The following is a 19,261-nucleotide window of genomic DNA, read 5'->3' on the forward strand; positions in this document are numbered from 1 at the left end:
AGGTCTGCCAGTTAAAAAATAATAATAATAAATAATAATAATAAAAAAGGTCTGCCAGTTGGCACCGAAAGCAATGCCCAGGCACAATTGCAGAGAAACAACTCCCTCTCACCACAAAAGCGTGTTCATTTACTCTCCAGGTAAGTATGAGCGGCTCTGTGAAGCAAAGCCCAGATCCCACACATGGTTAGTACAACCTGAACATGTCAGGCCTTCCTTCCCAAGAGTCAGAGTGCTTAGGACAGCAAGCAAATTTGACTGTGACCTGTAGCAGTAGCACCACGAGGTGCTCGCTGCCTAGAGGCTGTGGTGGAGGTGCCAACCAACAGGAAATCCATGTGCTATCTGAGTCTCTCTCTCTCTCCTTTAGTTCCTCACTCACCCGGTTTGCAGAGCAGTGCAAAGACTAGCAGCAAGCACTGCCCGATCCTCTCTCTCCCTCCCCTCTCCAACAGAAGCTGGTGCACGCTTGCACGAAAAGGAGAGGGGGGGAAAAAAAGAGGGGCGGGGGCTAACGCCTTTCCTCTCCGAGCCCCCTTCCTCCCACCGACCCTCTCTTTGGAGGAAGGGTGAGGGGGAAGAAAGAGGCTAGCAAATCCTCGCCAGGTCTGCTCGCTCGAGCTTTCTTCTTCGCGGCTCGCCGATCTCAGCGGGACCTTTTCGTTTTGCAAAGGCAGAGCGCAAAGCGAAGGAGGAAGAGGTTTCTCCACCCCACCCCCCGTCTGGGGCTTGCTCTCCTGCGCAGCCCTCCAAAACTTTCCCGCTTTGCATCGGCTGTCGTTCCCCCACCTCCGTTCCTGCGATGAGCGGCAGCCGCCTCCTCCTTGTCCCCAGCCATGGGGGGCGGCGGCGATCGGCGGCTTCTGCTCGGGACCCCGCCGGCAAGGATCGCCCCAGCAGGAAGGCGGAGTGAGAAAGGCGCGCGGAGCGGCAACACCAAGGAAGCGGCGGCAGCGGCGGAGGCGCGGGGAAGAAAGGCGGCGGGAGAGGGGAGGAATTCCCAGCAGCAGCAGCAGCCTCCGGCCCGCCCGCCCTGCGCGCCTCCTCCCCGGGCCGAGCAGCGAGGGCGACCCGCAGCACCCATGGCCTAAGAGGAGCGCCAGCCTGCACCCCTCCTGGATATAGAAAGCCCCATGCCTGGCCAGCCTTTTGCAATACTTAGGGTCTTGGGTTGCCTTCTTTCAAAAAACAGAACAAAACCTGGGCTGCAGGAGACTGGATTTTCCAAACCCTTTGATACGCATTACAACCCTCTTGAGCCCAACTCCTCCTGAATTACATTGTTTCCACTTTTTTTTAAAAAAAACAACAACAGAAGCAACAACATTCGCTTCTTTTGCACGTAGCTCCTCAAACCTACTTCAGCTTGGCTTCTGTTTTTTAGGGGAAGGAAAATATATATATTTCGGGACACTTTTTTGGTAATTCCCTCCCCTGCAAGGGCGTTGTTTGGGGGCATCGCTATATTTGCGCGCGCGTGCAAGAATAGCAAATAAAAGTATTTTGTGGGGTGGGGGTGGGGGGGAGAAGGGGTTGGGAGTTGTATTTCCTTCCCCACCTGGAGAGAAAGTGGGAAGGGAGAGAAGGAAAAGACCTCTCGCTATGGCTGTGAGCAGCGACTGTGCGAGCAGGGTCCGAAGCCAAGGCAGCTGGAGCTCGGGCGAGGAGAAAAACTCCCAGTCGGCAGCAGCGGCAGAGGGAGCCTTAGGCGCCGGTTGCAACGGCTGCTGTTCCTCTGCTGGGCCGGAGGAAGTGGAGAGCAGCAGCAATGAGAAGAATGACCATCATCCCCATCGGGTAGGAGGCTGGAGGAGTGGCGAAGAAGAGGCTCTTCCCAAGGTCTGGACGTGCTGCAAACTTTCCTGCGCTCTGGGCGCAGGCTCGCTGGCTCTGCTCTTGGCGCTCGGGACCCGCTTGGTGCGCAGCGCCGGCGAGGAAGAGGCGGAAGAAGGAGGAGGAGGAGAGGCCGCTGAAAGCGACGGGGCGCCAGACCCAGGTGCGAGCTGGCCCCCGATCCCGGGCTCGGCGCTGTGCTGCCTCCTCCTGGCTGCCTATTTCTGGCTGGGCTGGGCCTTGCTGCGCGCCGGGGTCCGCTTGCGCACGGCGGCGCTGCTCGTGGGCGCTTGCTGCGTTGGGGAAGCGCTCGCGCAGCTCGCCTTGGCCCCCGGGGAGGAGCGCCTGCTCTCGCTGACCGCCACTGGGGTGGTGCTGGGCTGCTTGGCCGGCGGGACATGGCTGGCGCTGCGACTCCGCCACGGCGTGCTCATGATCGCCTTGACTAGCGCCCTGCGGATCGCCTCGCTCGCCTCCCTGGAGAGCATCCGCGCGCCTTGGAGACCTTACCTGGCTTATCTGCTCGCCTTGCTGGGCATCCTTGGCGCAGGCTACGCGCGCCACGCCTTGCGCCGCCGCCGCGCCGCCGGGAAACAGGAGGAGGCGGAGGAGGAGGAGGAAGGCACCGAAGGGGCGGAAGGAGCGGGCTGTGGCGCTGCTGCTGCTGCCCGGCCGGCCAAGGAAGAGGTGCCGGTTTTTAAGCGCAGGAGGAGATCCAGTTCGATGATCTCCGCCGAGATGGCTGGCTGCGGCAATAAGTCCCATCGCAGGACCTCCTTGCCTTGCATCCCCCGAGAGCAGGTAAGGGGAGATGGACGAAGGGATGGGAGAGGGGCTCTTGGATGGAGAGGGGTGTGTGCGCGGGGGTGGGGGGTGGGGAGCAGGAGTGAGAGAGAAAAGAGACATTTTGCAAAAACCCACTGCTGCTTTTTAATTTTGGCAAGGGGCGCGCGCAACTTTGGGAAGGAAACTTCTACGCGCTCAAACTTTTTTTGCACTCGCCATCCCCGTTCTCCCTTGAAAGCAGAAACCACGGTTCTCGGCATCCCGGAATAGTAATTTAAAAAGGCACTGACGCAGAAGGGACCAGACATTTCGACAACCATTTGGCCCTTCACGTTCCTCCTCTTGCATTTTTTTGCCATTTGTTTTGGACAGGACCATATTCTGTTTTGAAGCTGGTGTTAAGGAAAACGTGACTCGCTAGCCTTGATGAAAGATGTAGCTTCAGCCTGAAGAATGCTGGCCAGCTATTTTTTTAATGGGGGAAGCAGAAACCCTTAGGAGACAGACTGCGATAGGCAAGCTACCGGTAGTGACCGAAGAGTAGGGGGTCTTTGGAGTCAGTGGGGATTTTTGTGGAATAAGTGCCTTTTGTGGGTGTTTTTGTGTGGGTGACCCATGTGCATTGCATAATTTAAAATCTCTCTCCATCCGAAGATGATGCGGAGAATAATTGCTCAGCTGGGAACTGGGAAAACAGATGTTCATATGATTCTTCTTTTTAAAGAAAAGTGTAGTTGCTGTTCTTCATCTGTACAGTTCTGTGCACATTGGAGTCCCAGAGATGTTGCTGTGTTTAATGTCCAGTGTTCCTTTAAGGCACGTCTTCATTACAGAAAGAACAGATGTTTGGGCCATGTTTCGTGCTGAATAGTTTGAATGCATCCTTTTAACTTTGAGGCCCATAATGGCACAGCTGCCACTTTTGCACACCTAGCTTTTAATCTTGCATTTTGGATTCTGCAGACGAGACAGCTTACATTCCGTCCAGTATCGCCTCATTAAAAAAATTTTTTTTTTTTTTTACAGTGGATGCGCAGCTTCTATTTATTTGAGTTTGGCTGTAGAAAAAGAAAACGTTGTGGGAATCGGAAGGTTAAGATGTTTTTGAAACTTTTTCCGTAACTTGTGGAAATCTCTGCAGAAACTAAGTTTCTTTGTGAAACAAGGGGGAAACGTTGAATATAAACACCCTGGAAACATAACATTGCATTTGAGTTAGCCTGAATTGCTTTTTTAAAAAATAGACCTGCAGAGTGATACACAACTCGGTGGAGCTGAGGTATTAACATTTAACTCTGTTTTCGAGCATTTAAAGTTCTTGCCCATGGATTTTGAAGACACCAAGGTCCAGATCCTAAGTGAACTTGTAGCTTGAGCCTCAACATGTTTTCTTGGAAGTAAGCCACACTGAACTTCAAGTAAATGTAAAACGCAAAAGCTCAGTTCATGGGCCTTTCACTTAGCATGCTAAGAATCAGTCTCGGTAGTCCTCTTTAATCCAAGTATAAGTGGGTTGTTGTTTAGTTCACCCGGATGGCAAGATGGAATAATATTTTTCAGTAGATTCTGCAGGCGTGATGTGTTCTTTCGTCGTGGCACAAACTCTTTCAGTATTGCACCCAAATCTTAATAATGTAGTGTGGAAGCAATTCTCAGCTATTTTTAATGAGACTTACTTCCTAGGAATTGTTTTCGAATCAAGGGGTGGGATGTTAGGTAGCCTGCGATCCAAAACACGCTTACTTGGAAGTAAGATCAGTTAAACCCATGGGATTTTTTTCCTCATTGAAATGTGCTTGGTGTCAGGTGCTAGTTAACTCTGTGCGAATAGAGTTTAGTATTGTCAACCAAAGGGATATTTTTGTGTCCTTGGAAGCAAAAGTGGTATTTTCCAGGCAATGACATCAAACCATTTGGTGTGGATCGCAGGGTTTCCCCCCCACTCACCCCTCTTGGACTGGGTAGATTTATATGGTTTTGTGGTTGCTCGGGACATTTTCTCAGCTATACATCTTTGAGGTTTAATTTGCCACAAGTGCAATTTGTTTAAAAAAAAATTACTGGAATAAAATTTATATTGAGGACACTTTCAAAGTGAAAACAACATGAAGAAAAACTTGGGAAACCGACCTGGATTCCCCTGCTTTGCCGTGTTATGTGAAGCATGTTAAAGCGTGAAACCCCACATTATTAAAAAATAAATAAATTATGTCAAAAGAGACTATTATTGAATGGCAGGTGATTTGAGCTTCATTTTGTTTTGAAATTTTAATGTGCTACTGCCAGGACCTTCCCACTACCTTCTGTAGCACTTTAGATAACGGTGACTTTCGAGAAAACATGTTTTTATTTAATCACTTCAATGTGGTCTGTTAAACTCTATTCTGGCTGCTGTCATTTGCTTACAACAGCTTCTGAGATCGCCTTATTTCATGATGTACGGAGTTAAGGATACAAGAGGCATGAAGTGAGAGGTGTCAAAACATCTGTGCTGTTGAGTGGCTTATAGTTTATGAGTTTGCAGGACATTTTGAGGGTCCCTGATTGACACAGAGAACTCGAATCTCCACCGCTTATATCTTCAGGAATTCTAGGGTGACTTGTTCCTTTCGGCTTGTTGACCGCAAAACACATTTGTCATTTGCAAAGGGAAGAAATGGATAATTGTGGGTTATGAACAGACTTCTGCTAAATGCTGCATTCATAGTGTAATTCAGTATTTAAATTAGGTATATGAAGTACTGTACTTTAAACTCTTTGATTTAGATTTATAAATTGTTGTCCCACCCACCCCCAAACACACACAAGGTTTTGTAAATGTTGGTTTTAAAAGTATGAAAATTTGCATTGTTATCTTGTCCTATATAGAGGATGAGGGTGCAATGACAGAATGTCTGCCTCGGTGTATTTTTGTAAAAGAACATTTATGATTTGAAAGTGAATGTTCTTAGTAGGTAGAGAAAGATGCAGTCTTAAAGATGACACCCCCTCAAAAACAAACACACACACACAAAATCCCCCCACCTTGTGATATGGTAACTCTTTCAGGCCTGAGTAGCCTGTGCCAGTAGAGGCTGGGAAAATCATGAAGGCTTTTGAACTATGTTAAACAACTGGATTTTACTGCATAGTACATACAAAAGTTCAGGGTCTGAATCTGAATAGTCAGAAAAACAATATGCACAAGTGATTGAAATAATGGTGTTACTGCAGGATGCCCACATTTTCTCCTAATTTGAATTCCTTTGCCCTCTTGAAATGAGGACTACTACATTCTCTAAAAAGAAAACCTACATTGTCATGCTAATTAAGTATAGATTATTATGTAATTTTGATAAATGATTATTTCTGAGTGGGCCAAAAAGTTGACTCTAACTTGAGGAGGGTCGGGGAATCTGAAAAGATTGTAACTCCTTCCTTACGATGAACAGTGACGCTGGAATTATTTTCTGTATGCCACGGTACATGCATTTTGAGGAGCAGAGCCCATAGTCGCAAAATGAGGCACAAGGGATGGTTGCATTGTTCAGCATCTAATTTTGTTCATCTGCAGCAAGTTTTTGTGAAAGGTTTCAACCAAAAAGTAGGAAGAGCAAAGATGTCATGAATTATTGCCATTAATCACTAATGGGCTTTGGATTTGCCATCCACACAAGTAGATTCGGTGGGGGTAATTCTGCTTTTGATATTTCACAGCTGAAGTGTATTTGTCTCCCCACCTCTCCGATATATTTACTTTTAGCATCAAGGTTTGTGGTGCATTACAGGAAGAAACAAGGAAGGGTCCCTGTCTGAAGGAAATTGCAATTGAAACTAAGCCTATAGTACCCCTGCTTCTCCGAAAATAAGACGTAGCCATAAAATAAGCCGTAGCAGGATTTTTAAGCATTCAAGGAATATTAGCCATTCCCCGAAAATAAGACATAGTGATAGGCGCAGCAGCAATGCCGGCTGTGGCAGGAGGAGGAGGGGAAAAATAAGACATCCCCTGAAAATATGCCATAGTGTGCTTTTTTTGAGGAAAAATAAATATAAGACGGTATCTTATTTTTGGAGAAACACGGTAGTTGTGACTCCTCAACTTGAATGCAGCCCCCTTTGTGAGTTTGCTGAGGTTCCTGGTTGTGCTACCTGCCTGGGATCACAAGAGAAGGACATTGCCAAACATTTGGCAGGCCACAGTACATAGCTAGTGGGCTGCTGTCACTGTGGCTTGTCACAAACTGCCTAGGTCTCATCTGAAGCTTGGCAACGGGGGAAAAGAAGAGTGCGAGGATTGGAATGGTAGAACCAAAACTAACATGGAGGAATGTAAGCATATGCAGTGTTTGGGCTTAGATGTGGAAGGGGATGTGATTTGTGGAAGAATCATAGAGTCATAGAATTGTAGAGTTTGAAGGGTTCTTGAGAGTTCACCCCCCCCCAGCAACGCAGGAATCTCGAACTAAAGCCTCCATGACAGATGGCCATCCAACCTCTGCTTTAAAACCTTCATGGAAGGAGAGTCCACCACCTTCCGAGAGAGTCCGTTCCACTGTTGAACAGTTCTTACTGTCAGAAAGTTATCCCTGATGTTTAGTTGGAATCTCCTTTCTTGTAACTTGAAGCCATTGGGCAGGAGAAAACAAGCTTGCTCCATCCATCTCTTTAGATATTTGAAGATGGCTATCCTATCTCCTCTCACTCTCCTCTTTTCCAGGCTAAACATTCCCAACTCTCTCAACTGTTCCTCATCACGCTTGGTCTCCAGACCTCTGATCATCTTGGTTGCCTTCTTCTGCAAATATTCCAGCTTGTCAATGTCCTTCTTAAATTGTGGTGCCCAGAACTGGACACAGTACTACAGGTGTGGTCTGGCCAAGGCAGGATAGAGCGGTACAATTACCTCCCAACCTGGACACTGCACTTCTGTTGATGCAGCCTAGAAAAGCATTATCCTTTTTTTTGTTCAGTGGTAGAACAACTGCTTTGCACACAGGTGATTTCAATCTCCTGCATCTCCAGTTAGAGAGCTACGGGCAATCAGTGCAGACAATACCGAGTGGTCTGGCTCGGTACAACACAACTTCCTGCATTCCTAGCATTTGATCTTAGGGTTGATTTCCCATGGCTGGGGCTGAAAGCTGCATTGTGCAAATGGTTATTATTGGTACTATGCCATCTATACCTGATATCTTAACAGAAAACCGTGGCAGGCTGTTGCTCCCAAGGATCTGGCAATTTCAAATAGGTGGCAGGGAAACTAGAAGACAGGCTTAGTGATGGAAAAATGTGGGCAGATATCATTGTATGTATGGCTTGGTATCCATATTATGAGATCACCATGAGTTGAGGTCAGCCTTGTTTTGTCCATCAAGCCCAGTAGGCTTGATGGGCAAATTTGTGGGTTGGACTCCATCAACCTCTGTAGCCGGATATAATGGGAGTTATAGTTCAGCAACATCTCCAACTCTAGGGTCTCCAGCAAAGGGATTTCTCATTGCCAGTTAAAAGGATCAGGTAGAAAGCAATGCCAGGAATTCAACCTGGGACATTATGAGTACAAAACATGAAATCTATCACTGAGCTTTTGTCATCTGTTAATGTAAATGGCTTCCTTTTGTGCCCACTACCACACACCAAGGAAAGCTGAAATCTAGGCCCCAGGCTTCCAGGTAAACACCTGATCAGAGATTTGGAAGGGATTTTCTGGCAGTACAGTGTGCAAACTAACGACCTTCGTTTCTTTTTGCATTTATGCTCTCAGTGTACACAGCGCTTTGCAAAAGTATGAGATGAGAGGTCCCTGTCCCGAAGTGTCTCGCCATCTTAAAAATTTGACACAGGAGAAGGAGGGGGAAATGGGAGATGGGGTAAACAGGGCGAATTACACTTGGGGAGCAATCCTATTGCACAGCGCCCGATCCAAAGCCCATTCAATAGCAGGACTGCTGCTGCTTTGCCTAAGCCTGGCAGAGAGAAAACAAGCCTTTAAAATATTGTTGCCAGCAGAGAATCCAGCTTAAGTCCTGCCCCTGGAATGCCTCTTTTGCGGGGCTTAAACCAGCCTCGGCTCAGCCATCTTCAATGGGCCGGGCCCCAGGTGTATCTTCAGGTCTTTGTTCAGCTGAGCTGGGGTTGAGGACTTTAAGCCAGCTGAATGAGAGATCCGCTTCATCCTAGGCTGTTCATCTTCGCAGATCTTGGCATCTGATTGCCCCCTAGCAGTGGGATTTGGGGAAGTTAGGTAAAGATAAAGGTAAAGGGACCCCTGACCATTTATCTACTTGCACTTTGTGCTTTCGAACTGCTAGGTTGGCAGGAGCAGGGACTGAGCAGCGGGAGCTCACCCCTTCGCAGGGATTTGAACCTCTGACCTTCTGATTGGGAAGCCCTAGGCTCTGTGGTTTAACCCACAGCGCCACCCACGTCCCACATTGGGGAGGTTAAGGGGTCATAAAAAAGGATTCTCTGAGGAGTGTCTATTTTACCTCCTTATTTGTTTCTTCCTTTAGCCCTCTCTGCCTTCTTCATTCTCATTGTTTGTTGTACTAAGGTATATATGTTTGTGTGTGTGTGTGTGTGTGTGTGTGTGTGTGTGCGTGTGTGGTACATAGGATTGCTGTGATACAGTTGCTTATGTTATAGACATTTGGTGTATCCCAGGACAAATACTTCATGCTGTAACAGTGTATGGAATAAATCAAAATTGTAAGCTTCATTGCAGCTTTTAACAACTTAAATTGAGGGTGGTGTGTGTGTGTGTGTGTGTGTGTGTGTGTGTGTGTGTGTATTTTGGCAATATTTGCCACTGTTTTTATTTAGTATGCTTATATATTGCTCCCCCCCCACAAGTGACCTCAAAACAATTTACATGAAAAAATAAATATATCATCATTACAACTCACAGAAGCTTAAGGTAACAATGGTTGAACATTGCATATATGTGTGTGTGTGTGTTTGTATGTGTGTATATAACATAACAAATATAGTTTTAAATAAATAAGTTATTACAGGAGTCCTTTCAAATTAGAAGAATTCCCTTGTTTTATATAATTTAGTAAAAGCTTAATTATAATTTTTATTTCTTAAGGCTCTTTTTTCATCTTTTTTTTTAATATCGATTTACGCCATTCTTGGAAAAGGCAGACATGGATTCCAAATGCATTTTTCTGATTTTGCTCACTTTATTGATTAAAATATTATTTTTTAAGCCCTTACCATTTGAGAGGTGTTGCTGGGGGTGGGGGAGTTTGGCAATTAATAAAACTGTTTGTTAAAAGTGTGAAATGAAGCCTTAAAAAAAAGAAAAAGAAAAAAGGAGAGCCTTACTGGAGGTAAAGAAGTCAAAATACAGTAGAGGCTTTCAGCTGTTTTTAAATGGTGTTTAAATACACACACACACGTACGTAAAGATGCTGTGCTGAAAGAAACGCAGTGTGTGCTGGGGGTTGCCGTGTCAATTGGATAAACATCTGGAACAGTGACCCACTGATGAAGTCTGTGTTTTGATTTTGTTTGTGAGTGTGTGGTGGGCGTGAGTGACCCACACTGTTTAGGGTGTTAATTGTGCCACTTACATGAATTTGTCTGCTGTACAAATTTTTCCTTTCTGGGAAGTTCTTCCTTAAATTTCGGGTGCTGCTGAAATGAGCCGTTCTCCATACCTACTGGTAATCAAAATTAAAAGTTTGGAAACAGACATCAACCGTCTCTTTAAAGAAAAAAGAAAAAAAAGCATTTGAATCCCCGCATAAAATATATAGCTTGTTTCTGAGAAATGGGGTTGCATCCTTTCGGTCTTTTTATCTGATGTTAACCAGTTTGACATGCTGGCCAACTAGGGATGGGCAGGTCTGTCTGTTTGGGTTTTCCTCTCTTTCTCAGTTTCCCGATTTCAGGTCCACTTTACATTTCCACACCGGTTTGCGATTTTTAAAAGAACGGGTTGGCATAAAAAAATCACCAGCATTATAGTACCAATTTATCCTACCATTTCAGCTAATATACAGATATTTACATCTTCAGATATATAAAGTCCTTTTTATATGCCATTTTCACGAATATGTGTCTATATTAGGTGGCCTTTCTCTATGTGTATACATTGGTACAGTGGTGCCTCGCTAGACGAATTTAATTCGTTCCACGGGTCTTTTCTTATAACAAAAAATTCGTCTAGCGAATCCCATAGGAATGCATTGAATTTTTTTTGATATTTTTTTGTCCATAGGAACGCATTAATTGAATTTCAATGCATTCCTATGGGAAACCGCGATTCGCTAGACGAATTTTTCATAAAACGAATTAGTCTAGCGAGGCAACCTCCGCTCAAAAATTCCTTTCGTTAAGCGGAAATTTCGTTAAGCAGGGCATTCGTTAAGCGAGGCACCACTGTACCTCGGTTTATGAACACAATTGCTTCCGGAAGTCTGTTCATAAACTGAAGCGTTCATAAACTGAAGCGAACTTTCCCATTGAAAGTAATGGAAAGTGAATTAATCCGTTCCAGATGGGTCCGCGGTGTTCGTAAACTGAAAATTCGTAAACTGAGGTGTTCAGAAACTGAGGTTCCACTGTATATATATCTGGTTTTGGAACAGTAAGGATCGAGGCCTTAGCCCTTTAACCGTAAGCAAATGTGTTAGGATTTGCAGAGCAAAGAGGTGAAGACTGTTTTCAACCTCACGTGTTGGACCCTAGTATTTTGCCTTTCATGGTGAAATTGCTATAGAGTTCCTTTGATGAATAAGAACGAAAAAGCAAGCGACATTAGCTGTGGTTGCTTTAGATCAGTGTAGATAAGTTTCTGGGAATTTGCATAATGCAGATGGGCCCTTCATTTGCTTTCTTGTGTTTTGAAGCTGTTTTTTGCTGTGTTTTTGTAATGGGGGCTGGTCCTTCGATCCTAACTTTGACAAGAAAGGCGTTTTTCTTACAGTCGACATGATTCTAATGAAGGCGAGGGCTTCCATTTGTCAAGTTTGCAACAGTGTTCTCACACTTAGAAAGGCTGGCCCACTTCTTTGGCATTCTAAAGCAACAACAACAACAGCACACCACCCTGTTTTGAGGTTTTATGGTATGTAAATATATATGTTTAGTAGACTAATGAATTGGCTGGAAGCCTGAATAGTTGGCTGACTGCCCTCTTGTAGTTTAAGGTGTGTTTTCCTCCCCTGGTGAAATAACTGGTATTATTATCTTGCAGGGCTTCTTTTACACAGTTACTCTGAGCTGATAACCATGCTTTTAGTCTTAGCTGAACTAAGTTTGAAAGCAAGGAAGAGAATATCCAGAGAGAACTGGATCAGTGATCGGGTAAACCGTAGTGGTACAGTATCGCTGCACTTAACTTGGTTTTGCAAATACGGGTTGAATCCAGAAGATGTGACATGAGAGCAATCTCAGTGAGAACACATGGTGATATGGGAGTGAATTCAGAGGCTGAAACAATATGCGTTTCGCAGCCTGTGAAAACAGGATCCCTCCAACCCTCGTTTAATGTCAAGCCGATAGCTCTGAATAAATTGCTTTACATGTTGATACGTAAAGGGTCAGCTACATCAGGGATAACCAAAGCTTAGTGGCATCTAGATGCCATTGGACTACAGTTCCCATCATCCTTTACACAATTGGCCTTGTTGGTGGGGGCTGATGGGAGTTGGAGTCTAACAACCTCTAGAGAGAACTACGTTGGCTATCTCTGCTCTACACAGTACAAAAATTGAATTGGAGATGATGGAAGTTGTATTGCAACACCATTTGCAAAGCCTCAGGTTTTCCCATTCTCTGGTCTTCATATTACTGCCCACCATTATTCTCCCCTGCCTGTTTCCCACGTTAATATTAGGTTGTAAAGTGTCAACACAAGGGCTGGTAGGCATATGTGGCAAACCAAAGTCTTTCTTAGTGCGCAGCTGCTTTCATTGCTACAGTATGATGTCTTGCTAAGGTACCATTTGCCAACCTGGTGCCCATCGCCCAGTATTTTGGACTCCCAACTCCCATCCGCCTTAGCCATCATGGGCAGTGCCCGGGGGTTGATGGGAGTTGTGGCCCAGCAACATCTGGAGGGCCTTGGGTTCGCATGTTCAGAGGGAAAGGCTTGCCGGAATTCTTGCTGGAGCAAAATGTCACACGCCACCTGGTTCGCTTTGCATCTTTCAACCAGCATAATTCTTTTTTTCCAGGGCCAATGCAAAGCCTGTGAAAATGTAAACCTTTTGACTGAGTCGGAAATAGTTTTGAGATGGGTCCTCTTCAAGCCCCCCTGCCATTTCTGCGGCAAAATGTTCCAAACTAAAATACCTTGTTTACATAAAGCCCCGTTCTGTCCATGACCATGTTTGGGGTGTCTCTCTCTCTCTCTTTCTCTGTGGTGCGTGTGTATGAAAATAAGTAACAAAATTATTTTCCAGATTATTCTCCGAAGATATTTTCTCCTCCACCACTGGCAGTAAGTTGATGAGTATTCCTACCCCCGCCCCCAAACCGACAAACTGTTTTAATTTCCGAGGGAAAGCTTCAGTCACAGCTAACAAAGGAGAGCTAGTTGGGTTCTCTTAGCGTTTGCACTCGCCCTGCCGCTTTTCGAAAGGCGTTCAAAATAAATTTCTTGAAAAGGTTTTTTGCAGAGATCTGCTGGGGCCGTATTGATTTTTGTTCACTCAAAACTGCAACGGAAAAGGTCAAACTTCCCCCATGCATGTCTGAACATTACCTTCTCTCTCCCCTGCTGCCTCAACAAGGAAGTACTAATTAAATATAAACTGATTAGAATATAATTGTCCTTTAGAACCTAGTTGATTGTGGCGCTTCATCATTAGTATATTTCGGGCATAGGCAAACTCGGCCCCCCAGATGTTTTGGGACTACAACTCCCTTGATCCCTAGCTAACAGGACCAGTGGCCAGGGATGATGGGAATTGTAGTTCCAAAAACATCTGGAGGGCCAGGTTTGCCTAAGCCTGGTCTATTTAGTACTTTTGCATTCAGTTAAGGTGACCAAATGCAAAAAAAAGGAGAAGGGCAAGTGATTCCTGCAACAAAATTTTGCGGTGTGGAGTGAGTGTCCCTGTTCCCCAGTGCTTTTTAGGGGAAAGGAAATATGTACCGTACTCCTGCAATTCCTGGGTTCCCCCAAGCTTGTTGATACTGCCCTAAGGAACCACACTTTGAGAAAGGGTTTGTAACTAGTATTAGCGAAGGTAGAGAATCCTTTTGTGTCTCTCTCGGTGTGAGAGATCACTTTCTCTTAAGGTGACCTTACCGCAGACTGCAAGCTGGCAGTGGGCAGGGTCAGAGACAAATGTGGGTGGGGCTGCCCCATCTCCTTTCCCCCTCCTCTTTCTAACACCCCTGCTTTATTCACCCTTCCCAAATGACTACCACACTGGCCATGTCACTTGTGATTTTTCCTCTTTATCCAGGTCCTTGGGATGCAATTCATTATAATTTTGCTGGCTGTGCTATGTCGCGCTGTGGTTTGTTGTGTTTTTATATTTAGATGTGATATACAAGAGTCCATTCTACCCCTTCAGGACCTGAACTAGTGCATTCTGCTTTGTGTGTGCTACGGATGGGCACACTCTCTGTTGTGTATTGATTCAAAGGATTTTATATCTGTATTACTATTGTATGTATTTGCATTAGGGTAAAGTAACTGCCTTTTGGTTCCAGAAGGTACAGCTACTATTGGTTCATTTAAGCTGCTGTTTTTGGATCCTCTGTTTTATTGGTTTCCTCCAAAAGGCAGCACTGTGATTGCCTGATATTGTTCCCTCCAAAATGTATCCCTTTCTAGCTAGTCCCCCATCCCTATGAATGTAGCTTTCCTCTCCTCAGAGCTCAATCTTGTTTGCTTTAATAAAGAAGTGTTACTAGAGAACTGTCTCCAGCATAATATGTCAAGAGAGTGGAAATCACAAACCCCACGTCACAGCACTCTCCATTTTGGTTTCCTTCCTTCCTTCCTCTCAGTTTCTCATTTTTCCAGTCCCGAGTTCAGTTCTCCACATTTCCACTTCAGTTTTCATTTTTAAAAAATTTATTCATGAAAATTCACCAGCATTTTAGTGTGGATTTCTTTTATTATCTGTGTGCATTTCTGCCAAGTGTACACAATTTTCTGCAAAGCAGTTTCCCCTAATATAATGCCTTTATGCATATTATTTTCTTCTAATATACAGGTATACATTTGGTTTCACCCTTTATTATACATGTTTGGTTGGAGAATTCCATCACAAAATTCGGAGAAGTACAAATTTTGAAGGTTGACTGTTTCATTGTTTTCAAAAGTTCAAACAAGGTAGTTTTGCCTTGACACGTGAGCTGAACCGAATTTCACTTGCATCCCTGTGTATGTTTGCACTTTCCAAAGAGGCAGTTTACATCACTTGCAAGTGGGATGCGGGAAAGGTGTGGATGCTATCGAGACACAGGCAGGACTGGTGGTCCCCGAAGGCAGCTCTGTGATGCAATTGGAGCCCTGGAGCCCTCCCTTATTTTCCTCTACAGATGTCAACTTCCCCTTGCAAAACGGTATTATTTGAGGGCAGCTGAAAATTACAGTATCGAGAACAAGGATTGCACGACACACTTTTAAATTACAGATTTGTGGTGTCTTTATGTTGAAGAATGTGTGTTTAGGGGAATGGGAAGCATGTTTCAAAATGTTAAGTTTGCCAGACTTCTGTAGCGTGCTGTGATGGTTGCCCACGGGATCTGCTTGTGTATGATTTAGGCTCACTACCCCTTTGCATATGGAGAGAGACTCAGGGCAAGAGTCGCTTTCTTTGGAAGATTTTGAAGGTTCCAGGCACGGACCAGACCCAGGCCTGCTTAGCGTTAGTGACATCGTAGCAGATGAGTGCCTTCCGCCGATGCCCTGGGACATAAAGAATGCCCCATCTGGATATGATCTTTGGAGAGCTTTGGATTGCAAATACCCACTTGGCTCATCTTCTACGATGAGTAAGAACCTTGGGTTCTCAGCAAATAATCTGGTTAATTAAGATTATTTTCTTTAACACGCCCCCCCCCCCAATCTCTTGGGCCAAGGATGCACATTTAATCACATTACATAAGTATGTGTGGAACAGTTAAAATGCATGTGCTTATTTTCAGGGTCATTGCTGCATATTATGAATGTAAAACTATGCAATGTTCAGGATCACCCCTGGCCGCATCCCAGCCCTGAGCTGATCTTAAGGGCAGGCTTTATATTTCGTTAGATTTAAGCCCTGGTGAGTTTGTTAGGATGTACTCTCCGGCCACCGCGCCTAGAAAAATGAGCATGTTGCCGTCAAAGCATTGCAAATGTAGTTATTTCAGTTTTATTCCAAATTAATGATGTCATTTAGTTGTAATGGCGAAGCTCTGGGGTGCGCTGTTTGTGTTCGGTGTCTGATTTTGAGTTCGTTTTTTGGGACCGACTTAAAACACAGGTAATTAAACCTCTTAAATACAGCCCTTATTACTGGTTTTCCAAAAGCTTTGGGTGAATAAACCATTTCTTTTATTAATGAGCTCGCGTGCCACATTCCCCACATTTCCTCCTGTCTTCCAAGGGGGCGTTTAGTTACTGAAATGAATGGGATTTATTTTTCCTAAATGAAATTCTCAAATTGCTGCTGCTGCTGTGTAAATTTCCAGATGTGCAACACAGCCTCATGTACACCAGTGGAAAATGAGCAGCTCACGGGTCTAGCTCCATAATGAGTAATGTTTATCTGGTGTCACCGTTTTTAGCTGTAATATGCTGCTTCCCTGAACCTACTGATTGAATTAAGAGTAATTGTGCTGCAGTTTCATGTGTTTGTTTAGATGTTTAGCCCATCCTATTCTGACTCTGTAGAATAAGCAGAAACACAATAAAAGTCTATTGGCAGAGTTAATGGCATCCCAGTTGAGTAAGTCTGTTTTAAACCTGCATGAATCTGCATATGAATCAGGCTGTGACACGCTAGACAGAACCCACCAGTTGAAGACCAGTTTAGATTGGTTTAGATGACACAGCGGTGCCATCTTAGGACGGGGTGCCTTCCTGTGTGAGAATCAAAGGGGAATTCTAAGATGGCATTGCCAGCTGCGGGGCCTGGCATTACTTTTGTTAAAATAATAATTAATACCTTTAAAAACAACAGCACTTCTGTCTGATTACTCAGGGGACCTATTTTAATCAGTTAAAAAAAAACCCAACAAAAATACCTGAATGTATAAACATAGCAGCCTAATAAAAAACCCTATTAAAATTAAAATATGCTACCTTCCGTTGCCAGACATTTTCCTCAGAGAGGCTCATTTATTTTATTTTATTTTTGCCTTTTATATTCCGCAAAGTGGGGAGAAACTAAAGGGGAATGACATTCCCTGACACTGCTGTGTTTATTCATTTACTTTCTTTCTTCATTTATATCCCAGCATTCCTCCAAGGAGTTCAAGATGGCGCCCGTGGTTCCCCCTTGCCTCATTTTGTCCTCGCAGAAACCCTGTGTGGTAGTTTAGGCTGCCAGGTAATGACTGACTCGTGGTCGCCCAGTAAGTCGTGCGGCCGGGTGGATATTTGAACTGGGGGGTATCCCCCAATCAAAGCCCCAACCCTCAAACCCAGGGTTGGCGAATTGGATCCGGACAGTAGACCAGATTTTGATGGGCCGCTTTGACCGGTGGAATGGGCATGGCATCAGGCAAAGTGTTTCCTTTTGCCAGACTAGCTTGAATTCAAGCTGACCTGTAAAGGATGGGGGGGGGCAGAGTTTCTGTGCTTGCATCAGCCGCACTGGGGAGTTGGTCCCTGTGGGCTTGGGTTTGACACTGAATCTAACTCCTGAATGCAAATTCTGCTTTGCGGCAGGGATGGGCTCTGTTTGGGAGTAATTTCGCCCCTGTGAAGAGGGATAGGTTGTCGATCATAGAATCATAGAGTTGGAAGAGACCACAAGGGCCATCCAGTCCAACCCCCTGCCAAGCAGGAAACACCATCAAAGCATTCCTGACAGATGGCTGTCAAGCCTCCGCTTAAAGACCTCCAAAGAAGGAGACTCCACCACACTCCTTGGCAGCAAATCCCACTGTCAAACAGCTCTTACTGTCAGGAAGTTCTTCCTATCATATTCCTATCAAGTTTTTCCAATCGTGTTTTATTAAATTTTAATTTTTTATCATATATAATCAATATACAATTGCATTTTTCTCTTATTTAAAGAAAAACAAATGGTTTTAAGAATTCTGTCGGTGGTCCTAAACACACACACACTGCATCATGAACAATGCCCTTGTGTTTGACTGACTGCTATTCCTTTTAAAATTCATCTGAATGGAAACCTTAGGAGGGTTAATTCCCTCCCTGTTTGTTTTCAAAGGGGAAAGTGGCAGTTTATTGGTGTGAATGACATTTGTAATTGAGGAATTAATTTTTAGGGTGCACTTGGGTTCCATTTACTTAACAACTGTAAGTCTCTGAATCCGATTTCCCCCGTTAGACAAAATCCAACTGTGTATTAGGTGGCGAGGGAGATGGAAGAGAAAGGAAGCCAAATTCTAGATGTGTTTGAAATGATGAAAATTGGCATTGTTTTGTTGGAACCTGGTTTCCTTAGGCGGTCGCCGAGTGTTTGTGGTGCTGCTGGCAGGATTGTCCCCACCTACAGGGCTGTGCTTTTGGGAGGCAGCTGCAACCTGTCTGCCATTTTAAATTCCCCACAATGCCCCAGGGTAATGCAGCACTGTGGGGAAATAAAAATAATGTGGGGTTCTCATCTGCCCAGTAAGCATACTGGGAGTGGTGGACGACAGCAGAACCTCCCATCCCCGAACCTGTTTGTTTCATTATTGCTTTTCTATCCCACCTCTTCCCCCAAAACTCAAGGTGACATGCATGCTTTGTGTCTTCCCCATTGTTATGATCACAACAACTCTGTCTGGCTTAGAGATTGTGATTGGCCCAAGGTCTCCCAGTGAACTTCATGGCTCAGTGTGGTTTTAAAGCATCATTCTTCCAGGTCCTAGTCCAGCACTCTAACCACTACACTGACTCTCTTTGCCTGTTTCCAGCCTTGTCTGGTACCCAAAGCTATCCTAATGGGATAACAGTGATGTGTTGAGTGGATCAAGGACTGGTGGATATTATTTACCAAATTTGCAGATGACACAAAATGGGGAGAGGGTGCGAGCACTTTGGAAGATAGGACGGAAAGTTAAAATGGGCTAGCTAGAATGAGCTTGTCTTTTTGATTAAGCTTCTCAGGACAGATTGAAGCTGTTCCTCTGTATGACCAGTTTGTTAAGAAATAAAATTCCCAGACACCCCTTCTCTCTCCTCCTAAATATTTGTCATACCAACCTTGATTAATGGATCGTGTCTAGGTGGTGGCTAAGAAGCTGTCTTGTATGTGTTCAGCTATCAATAAATCAACTCTGGGAGATAATCTGAGCCCCAGGGGCATTTTGTGGCTTTGATTCTGCCCAGGAGTTGATTGAGCCCTCCTGATATCTTGCAACTGGGTGAGTTTTTGCTGCTCTTTGGAAAGCACTACAGCACTGTTGCTGCTGCCAGAATTAAGAACAAAAAGCAAATTCCCCCAAGTGTTGGCTGCCACTTCTGTATTTGTGTGTACTTGTCTTTCCAAAGTTTGAAGAGAATATAGATGCAATGTCCCCCTGT

At 44.8% G+C, this 19,261-nt stretch overlaps 1 protein-coding gene across 1 annotated transcript in view; it reads left to right on the forward strand.

Moving 5' to 3' along the window:
* The first annotated feature begins 315 nt into the window (after positions 1-315).
* The window catches only part of PDE3A (phosphodiesterase 3A), a 275,569-nt gene continuing 256,623 nt past the window's right edge, over positions 316-19,261 (forward strand). Inside the window, exon 1 of the mRNA XM_035127082.2 lies at positions 316-2,634. Coding sequence (XP_034982973.2) covers positions 1,603-2,634 — 1,032 coding nt within the window. The 5' untranslated portion in view covers positions 316-1,602. The remainder of the gene's footprint in view (positions 2,635-19,261) is intronic.

The sequence above is a fragment of the Zootoca vivipara genome, chromosome 10 (assembly GCF_963506605.1).
Source record: "Zootoca vivipara chromosome 10, rZooViv1.1, whole genome shotgun sequence".
Taxonomy (NCBI): domain Eukaryota; kingdom Metazoa; phylum Chordata; class Lepidosauria; order Squamata; family Lacertidae; genus Zootoca; species Zootoca vivipara.